The sequence below is a fragment of the Poecilia formosa genome, unplaced genomic scaffold (assembly GCF_000485575.1).
Source record: "Poecilia formosa unplaced genomic scaffold, Poecilia_formosa-5.1.2 Scaffold2319, whole genome shotgun sequence".
In the NCBI taxonomy this organism is placed as follows: Eukaryota; Metazoa; Chordata; class Actinopteri; order Cyprinodontiformes; family Poeciliidae; genus Poecilia; species Poecilia formosa.
The window spans coordinates 1-14,124 of record NW_006802258.1 but is presented as its reverse complement, the minus strand read 5'-3'; the positions used below and the strand labels follow the sequence as shown (position 1 = coordinate 14,124).

General features: G+C 38.5%; 1 protein-coding gene across 1 annotated transcript; it reads right to left on the bottom strand.

The window, feature by feature from the left end:
• Positions 1-2,555: 2,555 nt before the first annotated feature.
• On the bottom strand, positions 2,556-7,440 carry LOC103133159 (ubiquitin-conjugating enzyme E2 variant 1-like). Its single transcript, XM_007544933.2, has 4 exons — positions 7,337-7,440; positions 5,559-5,707; positions 4,823-4,948; positions 2,556-3,863 (listed from the first exon to the last, which is right to left on the bottom strand). Exons 1-4 carry the CDS (start codon positions 7,356-7,358, stop codon positions 3,717-3,719), a joined length of 444 nt encoding a protein of 147 aa, XP_007544995.1. The 5' UTR covers positions 7,359-7,440; the 3' UTR covers positions 2,556-3,716.
• Between the last annotated feature and the right edge of the window lie 6,684 nt (positions 7,441-14,124).

Below are 14,124 nucleotides of genomic sequence, written 5' to 3'. Positions count from 1 at the left end.
ATTATGTTAATAAATACCAGGTACAAGTGACAGATTTATACCAGGCAGGTAGCACAACTTAGCAGCCAACAAACGTATGTTCTGCACATGGGTTTTCTTTTTTCTTCAATGCAGCAACAGCTGAGTGGAGTGGAAGAAAGACACCAGAGGATTGTCAACATGTTAATACCCCTGGCAGGTAAACAAAGTCAGCTTAATCTTCTTACAAACTGGGCCATGGCAATTTACAGGAGGTCACATGACACAACCAAACAACCATGACAGAACCAGAAAGACATTTTTGGAAGATAGTTCATCTCTCTCTGACCACAAAGCAAGAAAGTCCTTCACTGTGGACAGTTTGGCACAGAAAGTTACTGCTGTTTTATTAAGTAGTTCAGTAAACCAGAGGATTAAGACTTCCTCTTTTTGCTATTATTACCATTAGCTTGAATATTTGCTATGGATACAATGGGCTGCTTTGATTTATAGCTGTAATTTTTAAAGAGTGTTGTTCAAGAATTATAAAAAAAAAAAATGGATTAAGCTATATGGAAATTCTGGACTGTGACCTACACTTATATAAGTTTCTCTGTTAGATCTAAAGCCTCTGGACCTCCAATTGTTCTCAATGGGATCTAAATGAGGACTACTGAATTATTCTCAGTTTATTATATGCCTTGGCACTGAAACATAATCACGCTGGCCAAAAATCTCATTTGTCACATGAAAGTCCATATAAAATGATGGAGCATTGTAAAAAAAAAATGATATCTGTATATTCAACAGTGAAAATTGACTGGAAACGTCTGTAAACTATAAAACAATTTAAAACTGTTGATAAATTAAACAGTAGTTTGTGCATTTGTACATTCATTTTCTAAGTTGTTTCCATGTTAATTTTATTTAAAAAAAATATTTTCCTTAAATTAAAACATTGTCTTTTATGGTAAAACAGTAAAACTGACTCCAGCACTATTGCTAACCATAAAAATCACCAATGACATCCATCTAACATGAAATAAAAGAAATGTGTGAATACTTACACAGCCTGTGAAGGTAAAGATCCCCTGGACAGCCCCCATGACCAGCCTGCTCCGTTACAGCAGCCTGGTTCCAGTTACATTCTCACTCTCCTTTGCAGGAAGGTTTGGACTGAATGGAGCTGCTTCAGTCGACTCTGAAACTCTGCAGTTCAGTTTGATTGGCTTGTGGGTTAAATGCCTCATCTGCTTAGCGCGTCACACTGCCGTAGGCGTCCTGAGACCTGCTGACTCGTGGAAAGCGATTCCAGCATTTCATCAAAACAAAAGTATCAACTATTAGAGTCTCTTTAAAACCGACTGATATGAAAAACTTGTATTATGACATGTTTTTCAGCCATGTTGCCCAGCTGTGGCATCACACAGCTACTTCATCCACCTGCTACTCTACAGGTGCATTCATGTTGTATATTTTTCTTTTGATATTCATATTTTCTTTTATTCTTCTATCACTACATCAAAACATTTCCCTAGCCTGTAAACCTTTTTACTGACAATAGCGATAGTGATTCTGATAAGTCCTGTTCTTGCCTTCACTGTACCGGCTTCCTGCACTGCAAGGTTTATTTTAAAATTCTGGTTTGAACTTTCATGATCGAGGTCTTTGAGTATTATATTACTGGCTGCATCCTGAACCCGTTTCAAAATCCATGGACACCAAGCTTTTTGGGGATGTTCTCCCAATGTCCCTACACTGCACAGACTCTTAGGAAACTAAAGTTTTTTTTTTTATTAGACAGCTTTTGCTTTTGTTAATCACTTTGTGATGTGTGTGTGAAAGGTGCTACAGAAATACATTTTTTACTTTCTTATGCTACTTATTGAGGTCAAGTTATCGACAGTGATAACTGACGATAACTTGCGAAGAACAAAATGTCATATTCACTGTCATACATAAATATTGAAGATTCCTTGATAATATTTATAATTTAGACCCACAAATCTGTGGATTAATTAATTTTGATTGTATATATATATAAAAATCACTAACTATTGAAGGGAGTAATATCAAAAGACGTTCATTATTTAATTTTATTTGTTGAATACAGAAACAGCTATTTATTAATATTTTAACTGTTTACTGGGGATTTAGCATCACATTCCGGTACAACTGAGAACATGCACATTGGTCTGACCCGGTCCGGCCAGACCTCAAGAGCAACATGAGGGGGCGTCACTATGGAAACCCTGCTAATGTTGTGTAGAAGTCTAACACTTTGACTAAACGGCTGTTTTAACATTTTCCCCAACTTGTTCATTTTTGCTCAACATGTGACGTCCACCATCATTTAGTTCTATTAATCCAAGTTAGGTCAGTTAATTTTGCTGATAATATTGAATCTACCAAGACTGATTCCAGTCACATTCTTTTCTCTGTTTATGCCTCCAATCATTTCTCCATTATCATAGCACAGTGTGTGACGTCCACGTTCTTCTTCTGCGCATGTGGACATAGGAGTCTCATTGTGGTAGTATGATCTCGCTAATAAAAATAAAAAATACAAAAAATTAGAATTCAACATCAAGACCTGCTGTGTGATGAGAGCTTTATACCTAAAGGCAATTTAGAGACATCAGATCAATGAACCTAACTAAGAGATACATTTTTTTTTACCTGAAACAAAATTAAGAATTTCCATTTTTGAACAATAAACCATTAAACAGAATGCGCTTTGATAACATTACCTCTTTTCTGTTCATTATCTATACATGTATAAAAGAGGAAATTTTAGTTGCAGTGTATAGACAGTCATACAAAATACAACTGTGTGCAAAAGTAATAATGTTTAATTCAAATAAAACCATGCAACAGGTGACCGTCACCCTGATTAGGCTCTACCCCATTACAAAATAAACATCCAAAGCCGAACGTCGTCTTCAGTGAGCGTTCGCTGAACGACGGAAAGAAGAGACAATTCCATGGAATACACAGGAAAAAAAAAAAAAAAAAAAACAAAGCTGAACAAAAACATTCTCCAGTGGTGATCCTCACAGAAACGCCTCCTCCTCTAACCCCCGAAACCCCCATTTGGCCCTCTTCCCAGTGGTTGCTAACAATTAGCACAAAGCACTATGAAACATATGGCACAGAAGTTTGGCAAAAGAAAGAAATCAAAGACAAACAGTTAAAACAAAGCAGCAACACTCTGGCTTTCGGATACATAACATCAAGAAGATGTTCATCTCCTTGTATTGGACATGCTTAGTTCAAGAAAGGTCCCGAGAAGTTTACTCCAGGAAGAAACGGGAACGACTGGAAATGTGAAGCTAACTTAAGCGAAGTGGTAAATCATTGTTTTGTTGTTTTGCCTTGTTGCTGGGGATCGTTTGCAGCAGATTGTGGTTCGACATGCACAAAATGTCAACAGCCTCACATGATCCCAGAATACACCGATACATTCCGTCAGACCATTTGATAGGTCGCGATCTGGATGCAAAGAGGAAAAATAAAAGCTGACTAAAACTTTTCTTATCTTTTCTTTTTTTATACCGCTGGTCAGCGTGATAGACGTCTGGGCAGCGGGTGAGGCGGCTGGGTTCTCCGGGCAACGGAAGGCTCTGATAGGAAGAAGTTAGGGCTGACAGTCTTGGATAACATGATGGTTGAACAGCTTCAGAGAGTGTGTGCATATATATATATATATGTATATATCTGTGTTTGTGTGTGTGAGAGTGTTGACAGTAGCAGCAGCTTCAGTTGCTGTAGACCTGGCCCTCCGGCGGCTGGGAGAGCCTGCTGTTCTCTTTCATCATCATGTGCTGCCTGAGCTCCTGCAGCACCATCTTGATGTTGTAGGAGTTCTTCCACCGGGACAGCGCCGACACAGACTTCAGGTCCACCTGAGGGAAGAAACGCTCCCTTCGTTTCATCTGGTTTACTTCAGCATTGAATATTTGTTACAACTCAATTTACTTGGGGTTTGTTGTCGCAACTGATTTGGTGGAAATTCCCTTTAATTTCCATCAGATGGAAATGAAAAACCATCATCCAGAGTGTGGAGAGGTTGTTGTCATTTCAAAAAAAATGAAAAAGAATGATGGTTTTGTTTGGTGGTGTTCATGTTTTTAAATACTTTACCAAGTAAAATACTGTTTTACTTAGTTCTTTCTTTTTAAATACATGCAATTAGAGATGCACGATATTGAATTTTTGGTCGATATGCCGATATACTAAAACTCATTTGGCCGATAACCGATACCAATACTGATATTTTTTCCTATACCTACTTACTGAAACTATATGGTGTTCTATGCTGCATTATTTTTGTCATTATTTTTGCATCTGATACCAAATGCAAAAGCTAAAACGGAAGCATCACTTTCAACTTGCATTATGTTTAATGTCAAATTTATTCATGACGTCTGCTCTCTCTAAGACAAAGACATCATTCAAACAGTGCAAATTTGTAAATCTTCACAAAACTAAACTCAACCTGTTCACAAGCAACAAGTGAAAAGCACATCAGTCGTGCATTAATACTTAACAGTTTCTCATGACGTGCTGTGTTGCAGGCACCATGTCACTGGTTTGTCATAAAAACAACTCTTTTTACACCAGTGAGTTATTTTGACAAAACGGCGGATGTCCGATATTAAAATCTACAGCTAATCCGATGCCGATAATACTGTGCATCCCTACGTGCATCACCTACAAATGAGAGAAGATGGGCTTTTCCATTACTGAAAGCCTTTCAAATAAGTAACTTTTCACAAAACTATACATGAGTCACATGGGCTAGCATCAAGAGATTACTGTGCAATCAGAAAAGCAAAAATGTGTTAAAAAAAAAGACACTCACCACACCAGTTGAACTGTTAACACCAGTCAAGTTGATTTTGTTAACAAAGCGGACCATAGGCGGGTACTCTGGATATCTGTGACCGCAGTCTATTTTCAGACTGTATATTCTGCCTTCATAAACAGTCTGAAATGCAAACAGGACAAAAAAAAAAAAAGAAAAAACACATGAATGAAAAGGGGGGGAGGGGGTCCCGACATGAACCTCTGACTGGGTCATGAACCTCTGACTGGGTCATGAACCTCTGACTGGGTCCAGCTGCTCATTTATGACATTAAGACTCAGAGTTGCCTAAACGATCACACTTATATGTTGGTTCTTCAAGTGATTATTCACAAAGCTTCACTCCATAGCATGGACCAGAAGAGCAAAAATAATTAGAGAGAGCAGGAATTTCTGTAGTTGGGTTTCCAGCAGAACCACCCTGAACTTTTGTTCCCCAAAGTTATTTTCAGGAACCTTCAGTGCAGGGACGGTGAAAATGTTCCTGATTGGTACATTGGTTAGATTTTCAGCCAAGTGGGGTCAACTGATACAAGTTACAAGTTCACCAGCATTAAGTTTATCTCCAGACAAAAATGTGCTGGCAGCCAAAAACCTTTAGATGTGGTAACTCTGGAGCTACGATGTTGGTTTGATCACCTATTTATTCAGAGTTAAAACACTTTGTTCCATTTTAAAAACGTGTTCTGTATGTGGTGTGTATGTGTGGTGTGTGTGCTGGGAGGGGGCTCACCTTAGCAGGGCCGATAATCATGCCGTTCCAGTGAGTTAGCATCATGTCGTCATCATCTGCGAGGCCCCAGCTCACCGTACCGTCTCCACCACCTTTCTGACCTTCTTCCAGCTCCTCCAGCAGCCGAAAGCTGCGAGGAACAACAACGCCTTTTATACACACACACACACACGCACACACACAAAGAAAGAGAGGAAAAGAAACACATTGAAAAATAAATACATCAGTACTTTTCAACCCCAGTCCTTGATGCACATGAACCTGCATGTTTTCGATGTTTTGTTTTGCGAGTTCAGCACACCTGATAAAACTGATGGCTGAACCGCAATCATCTGACTCAGGTGTGTCAGAGCAGAAAAACTTCTAAAACATGAACGTAAGACAATAAACACTGGCTTACACAAGCACAAGTCTGTGATGAAGAGAAATGTTTCTGTAGATAATACATGTAGGTGTTGCTTTTTCAGAAGGAAGCTACATTTGTCTCAAACCACAGCTGCACAATGTGTTGAAAATACATCACTCTACTGCCAGTGTCCACACTAATATCACTAATATCAATATTGAATAATAATATTTTAACCACATGCTTTTCTGATATTATATAGTCCAAGTCTCATCTAGTGGGTTCCACATTTTCTTCTTCACTAAGGAACTATATATAAAATGAGGCACGTTTACTAGGCTTAAAAAATAGAGAGAGAAAGTAACACAAATCCTCTTGCTTCAAATGTTATGTTTGTGTGGCTCATTTTCTTGTTTTCCATTTTATTTCAATACATTTTCGCTGTGTTTTAATGTCAGAGAGCAGAATATCTGAATATCAGAAACCATTTTTAATATATGCTAATCCGATGTAACCGCGGTCTAAAAGTGTTACTTGGTGCTGTGTGTGGATAAAGATGTACTCGTCTTTATTCACAAAAGACTTCCCGTTTTCTTTTTTAATTTTTAAGTTCATAACTTTTAAATTAGAACGCCACAGTTTCGGCGGCTCATTAAAACCATATCTCTATTATCATTATTGTTATCTTCTTCCTTGTTTGACGGGTTTGCACCAGACATGTTCTTCCTGGTTGCATTTCAATAGACTTCCTTCGTTTAATGATGAGTGCGCCCTCTGCTGGCAAGGATATAAGCTGCACAGGTGGTAGAATTTAATAAATACTTTAAACACGAAGAGGTATACAGAGGTATCTAAACCGCAACAGAAGCTCAATGTTTATACAGACTTTCAAGTTGTCCAACTGGGAGAAACAAAAGTTTTAACTCAGGTACAGATATTGATAGAGCTTTAAAAAGATAAACATGTGCATAAAGTTTTACGAGGATTTATCAGGAATGTCGTGGCTCCAGTAGGCTCATCTCTGAGGAGTCCACTGATACAGCTGCCGCCTCAGATAACAGGGGGCGTCACCACTCAGAGACCACATAAGCCGCAAAAATCCCTGGCTCATGCCAGCCCTGATTTAAACGTTGGAAAATTTCAGCCTTCCCCCGGAGCGCTTAGATGGACCAGGACAATGAATTTAACGGAGCTATGAAACAGCTGCTGAAACACTAGACCGGTTCGACCTGCTAGCTAGCTATAGCACCCTTGGTGACAGCATCCTGCCACATTCAATCACGAAGGAAATCTAACTTAAGGGTTGCCGGACTCTAACAAAGCCGATAACCAACGAAGACATAACGGGTGCGCGTTATAAACTGCACCGGGAAGGAAACTATTTGCCAACGTACTATTAAAAACTGTCGGTAAAGACAGAAAAAATGATTACCTGATCCGGCGGCGGCCGCCATATTTGTCACTGTGCTGTGATAGCGCGCACGTACAATGCTCGTTCCCGCTTACGCATACCACGTGCTTGTTTTGATTTTATTGGCGGTTGGCAAGTTAATGTAAATGCATTACCCCAAGGGCGGGATTACTGGGGTGACAGTCGCTCCCCTAACATAAAGCCTTTGCAATCCTGTTGATTTGCCACCCTCGCTGGTGACTGAATTCAGGAAATAGTTAAGGCAAATTAGACATTAAGAACGTGAACCTCTTTTTTCCGACAACATTGAATGCAACTCGATGTAACTTGACTCCTGCTGGGGACGTTCTGAGTGTGTAGCGGGAAGCATAGACTTTGAACACGCCTCATGGAGCGGATCGGCACGTTGCTGCGATACGTCACAGCGTCCGCCATATTGAATGTGGCCTATGTGCCAGTAAGCTAATACAAGTAAATGGACCGAACTTCAGAAATTGCCGTTCTACAAAGAATTTTAAATTAATTCCTGTCATTGACACATTTTCTCACACACATTAATATTTTTGGCAATCAAAGAAATGACTAAAGACAGAGATTCTAACTTTAGATGTGATTAATTGTTTTGGGGCATTTCTGAATAGAGAGCACAATGTTTTTATTTGATAGAAATGATTCTGATCATTTTTATATTGACATTGATGAACAGACACTTTTACAGTTTTTAATTAAAGAATATATTTACATAATTCCATAATTTAATGTACATTTAACATTTCAAGACAAGAAACAAATAATTTTCTTGTATTTACTTTTTATACATTGAGAAATGACTTTTGATTTATAAATCAGTCACTGTCAAATATTAAACTACATCTTTTTCTTACTTTTTTACAGAGAAAAATACTTCAACTCTGCTATTGACAGCAAAGAGTGAAAATAATTCTAACACAGTAAATTATTTTTATTTAATTACATAAGATGTATTAATACACTTATACTTCAGATTGAGGTATTTAAAATACACAAGAAGTAAAATAATAAAACATTCATTTATTATACTGGGAACACTGGTCACAGGCAGGGCTTCAGTCTGCTGGTCACACTTGGAGAACTCAATGACTTCTGAGATGTCCTGGTTCACAGGCTAAAGCCAAGGATAGAAGAGAAATTATTCAAAAGTGAAATAGAAAATACATATATGTTTCCTTCACATTCAGAAAAAGACATTTTCAGCATGTTGGGCTCTGACTCGAAGCATCTTTATAGCTAAATACCGACATGGTGAAGCTGAGCTGGGAAACAGACTGAAGAACAGCAGCTCCAGCTCTGATTCTGACTGATCTTTCTTCACAAAATCCTCTGGTTTTTAATGAACTTCTCCTCTAACAGCAGTTTTTCATCAGCTCTCTCTCATTAGATAACAGTATGAAAACGTTAGCTGCTACGCTAACAATCAGTGGTTACTTTGGGCCACTTAAGAGTATCACATTTCACAGGTCAGCAAAATGGGAAGTAGGTCAGTAATGCTACAAATTGACTTTGACATCTTTAACATGTACCTGTCCTGTGCAGCATAGTTCCGTGTGTTTCGGTTCAGTTAAAATAACACACACACACACACCCCTACACTCCGACAAATCTAAATCTAAACGTCTGAACACAGATGTTACAAAACGGTAACGGGTTGAATGTTCTGGTTTTGGTGTTTTTACGTACGTTTTTTGTTTTGCATTGATTGGAAACATTTTTGTGTTTCGTGATGCGCGTGAACGCCTGTCTGTTGCCATGACAACAGTTCTGTGTGGAGTAAAACCTAAAAGAGCGAGGAAACACAGAACAGAAGTGGTTTTACATTCTTTTTACACCTGTCTTTCGACATTACTTCCCTTTGTTGTGGTGCACTGCAATCGCCGCAATTTATAAAAGTCCAATAAACTGGACTCCCTCTTTCTGGTTCAGAAAATTTCTAAAGGTAGAGATTGAGACAGATCCTAGCCTAGTTTTCAGGAGCTGGGAGTTTCCAGCTTATACCCGATAGCTTATAGAACTGGGAGCTTTATAACCAGCTCTCAGTTTTAGACACTGTCTTCCTTTATTTCTTCAAACGTTCCTTTTGGATAAAACTTACAGTTAGACTGGTTTTGAGCAATTTATGTTGTTATACTGCCATAGGCTTATGCTACTGCAGGACAAACTCACCACTTTTCTCTAATTTTTTCTTCTTCTACTCTTCTCCAATTTGCGTTATTTGCTGTTATTTCAACCGTTAACTTTGTTTTCTCTCACCTGGTCTGGCGATCTGATTGGAACCTGGAACATTTCAAAACCATTTGGAGATATGTCATCATTTTAGCAACACGGTTCTCAGGTAGAAATTTCTGTCTGAACTGATATCAGAGGACAGAGTTGTAGTTATGCCACAGTTATAATTGGCTCCATACTTATTTTGCACTATAATGTTTCAAGACTTTACACATAGTTTGTTGCCATGAGTTGGATGTGCCTACATCAGATGCTGCATTTCTTCTGCAAGTCCATTGTTGAGAGAGTCTTCTCTTCTGCCATCATCTGTTTGGGGGAGCAGCAATCTGATAGGGAAGGCTGGTTTTGTTCTGGTTCTGGTTCTGTTCTGGGGACGACTGAGGATTCTTTGGAGATGATGGCACAAAATTAATAAAATTATGGACAACCCTGACCAACCTCTTCTTGAGTCTGTCTTACAAAAACAGAGTGCTGTGATACAGACTGCTAGAGGAGATCTTTCCTTCTAATGGCCATCACTTTCTACAATAACTTCGGAACATTTTTTTAATTAATATGAGCTACAACAACATTCTTTTCCCGTTTTGGGATCAATAAAGTATATTTGAATCTGGATTTGAATTATAACTGCAAATTATCCAGGCGTTATTAGTAGGTTATGGTTATTAGGCTATTAGTCAAAATCCATCAGATGTCAGAGTTAGGCTTAGGAAAATATTAATATACACACCTCACATTTTATTTTTTAATATGATATTCAACCTGCTACCAACATTGCAAATACAAGCAGGAACAGACAATGGCTGCAGGTTAGAGGTGACCGCTTAAATCACCCTCTATCTCAGACTCGTGTTTGACAGAGTTTAGTCGGTGGTCATGAGACAACAGGCAGAGGAAAGAGATTCCCCTCTGCCCCTCTGCTCCACACCTCCCCCCATGCATGCTCCCATCCCTCTGGAAGCCAGCCTCCTGACCCTCCATCCCCCATCACATCCAATCACCGGCCGGCCTCTCTCTTTGCTGAGCGCTTGACGATGAATGGCTCAGTGTTTTTCACAGGGATGTGAATGCAGAGCGTTGCCCTCTGACAGACAGGCTCACTCATTCACACTCCGTTTTTTACTTTCTCCAACTTCTCTCTGCCACCCTGCTATGAATGCTAGCTTTTTTCCCCCCCTCCCTCTTGTTTCCCAGAATCGCCATTTCTAGACTGCTGTGTGAATTCAGAATAAAAAGAAAAAAGTTTGACTAAAATATGAGGGTTACACCTCGGCCAAATGTTCTCTTTCATTTGGACCTTGTAACCTTTACAATCTAAAGGTTACAGGCTTAGAGACATTTTATGCAAATATTCACTTTATGAAATTTCTTGCAATTTTTAAAAGAACCAAAATTTTATTTCTATTTTTAGGATTCAAAATAAAAAAAGACATAAAAGAGGATAGATTTTTATTTTATTTTTTAAAATCACATAGATGCCAACCTAATGACAAGAAAAACAGACATGAAAACATACTACTGGCATTTTTAGTTTCATTCTTTGTGAACAGTTAGTTTAAATATTGCACGTAAATATTTTTAATAAAAATTATTTATTATATCTGTAAATAATTAACTGATTCATTTTACGTTTTAGTCAAAGTAATTCAGATTCACTGTGGAAGGTCCAAAGAGCCACTTGTTGATCTACACTCATCCTTTGTCACATTTGTCCAAACAATCTGACTGATCAAACCGTGTCCCGGAATCAGATGCATGTCTCCAGTCGGCCACTAGGGGGAAGCCGCTTCTCCACCACCGTCTGCTGCTGCATTTCACAATTTCATATTGAACCTCAGTGAGAGCGCATACATGATGCTGTTATGTTTTTTAAGCTACTGCTTGAAAGCCTTTGAATGTGGTGAAAAATGACAGTAAGGTAAAGATGATCAAGTTTATTCGCAGAGTTGGAAAGTAACTAGTTACATTTACTCAATTAGATTTACCCGAGTTACTTTTGTGGGGTGGGGGGTATTTTTAGGAGTATTTTTTTTACCAGGCTGTACTTTTTACTTTTACATGAGTAATTTTATTTTGAAGTATTGCTACGTTTTAACCAAAAAATTCACCAGACACAGACACACAGCTGCAGTTTTTGTTAAAATTCCATAAGTTTTTTATTGTTAGAAACTGATTTGGAAAGTTTATCTTTTGCCGGTCTTTGCTGTTTTTTTGTTACTATATGAATTATTGACATTTTTATTTTTAAAATACCAAAATTTCCACTTAGCTTTATATTTTGGTCCGTCCAATGAATGTATTTTTTAAACATTAAATGATTAATAATTTGATCCATTATTCAGTACTTGAGCACACTTTTTACCAAATGCTTTTTGACTCTTACTTGGGTAATTTCTTGGATGGGTACTTTTTACATTTACTTCAGTAAATATATGTTGAAGTAGGGCTACTCTTACTTGAATACAATTTTTGGGTCCTCTGCCCGCAGGTGCTTATTCGATTTAACACTTTCAATGTTAAACCACAGAACGGGACCTCTTTCTTCCAAGTGATCAATATGATAATGGTTTTTTTTATTATTATTATCGTTATTATCAGTTTTATTGTTATTTAAGCGCTAGCTTTCGATATTAGATTATATTTATAAACCGGACAGAATCTGGCGCAAACAGGTTTTTTCTGATAATGGGGTCGTTTTCTGCCGGCTTACAACCACAACGGGTTACCCCTAATATTTCTTCCCCTGAGATGAATTTTATTGCAGCTTGGTTGTAGAGAATCCCATGGGTACCTGAAAGCACCATTGTCCCTTCCCCTCTGCCCATCCCCTTTCGACGCCGGTGGAAATCTGGGCACTCGGAGCAACTCCAAGCATTTCAGGCACCATTCACCGGCTGCGGTAGGGGGTCGAAGCTTGCTGAGGGGGAGCCGGAGGGAACCCGCTTCACTTCGTCAGACTTTCTTCTAAACGCTATACGGAGAAGGAAAGCTGTGTTTTCTTCATGAAGCGCTTTAGTGTGTGAAGCAGAGAAAGTGGTCGGTGCTGGACCGGACTCTGGGATATTCTGTTGTTACTTAGGAGGAAAAAACGCTGCTGGTCTCTGCACACAGCAGCAGCCACACTGGACAGTTTGTGGGAACTACTGGAACTTGACCTGAGCTGGAATAAAGAAGCATTATTAGTCAGGAGAAAGTTGAACTCAGAGTAAGGTGAGTGGCTGGCTGTGAGTGTGTGTGTGTGTGTGTGTTGAATTAACCCCGCGCTCCTCTCAACTGTGTGTGTATTTTAGGCATCAATTAACAAAACAACCTTCCGTGTTTTCCCACTTGTTTCCCAGCATGAACCACGTGCTGTTTTTGATATTTTCGTTGAAGATGTTGGCCTTTCTTTGGTTTGTATTTTACAACAGAACGTCTGCTAAGCACCCAATGCAGGGCCGGTGCTAGCAATTTGGGTGCCCGAAACCCAAATGCTTTGTGGTGCTCATGTTGAGCCATTTGGTGTTGGAAAAATTAAGACTCACAAAGAAACCAGATTTTAAGTGGTACTAAAAGGAGGAAACAAATAAAGTCCATTGAATGAACCGTAGCAAAGGGAAGTTTGACACAGAACTAGGACTCGTCCTGTGTAGTGATGTTAGAATATTACTCATTTTTGTTCTGATTTCACGTGTTTGATGCAAACCAAGAAAACCGAACAAACGGGTCTGAATTTATCACCAGAGGGAGAATAGCATCGCTCCGGGGATTAATCTTTTTCTCAAATAAAAACGTTACTTTTGTATATCAATGCGCTTCATATAGTTTAAATTTTAATATGCTGTAATGAAAGTCAAGTTTATTACGATGGAACATTTTACGAAACGTAATTCAAAGTGCTTTACGTGATAAAAACACAACTCAATAAATAAACCAGACAAAAATATTACATTACAATGGCAGAAAAAGCTGAAATAATGAAAAAGCAATGAGAAGTTGTCATCCAGATCAGAATTAATCAATGTCCCACTTATTATTATTAATCAGATATTAATAATAATCTCTGATTAATGACAGAGATTTTTTTTAAGGGTCTTTTCATAGATGTCATCATACAGGCTGTTGTAAGCATGATACGTGGGGCAGACGGGTGTGATTCCTACAATAACAGGCAGTTATTTTGGGTTAGTGCTAGCCTAGATGCTATCATTACTATTTCAGCTAGTTTTAGCTTTTTAGCTAATTATAGCTTTCACATGAGTTTTCTTCACCCTGTATGGAGTATTTTTACTGTATGTCGCTTGCTTTAGCTTTTTAGCTCACTTTAATTTATAAATTGCTGTGACATTAAAACACGGCTATTAAAGAAAAATATGTCATGCCTAAAGAAGAATTCCTTCTGTCATTTAAATTCTGATGCTAAAAATGACAAATTTGTGCCATTGTTTCGCTCCAGTTGGGGGCCACAACATGGTTACAAGAGCCATGAAGGGTCCTCGGACCACGCTTTGGAAACCACTGAATTAGATCATTGTTTCATTTTAAGACATATTATTATTATTTGTTGC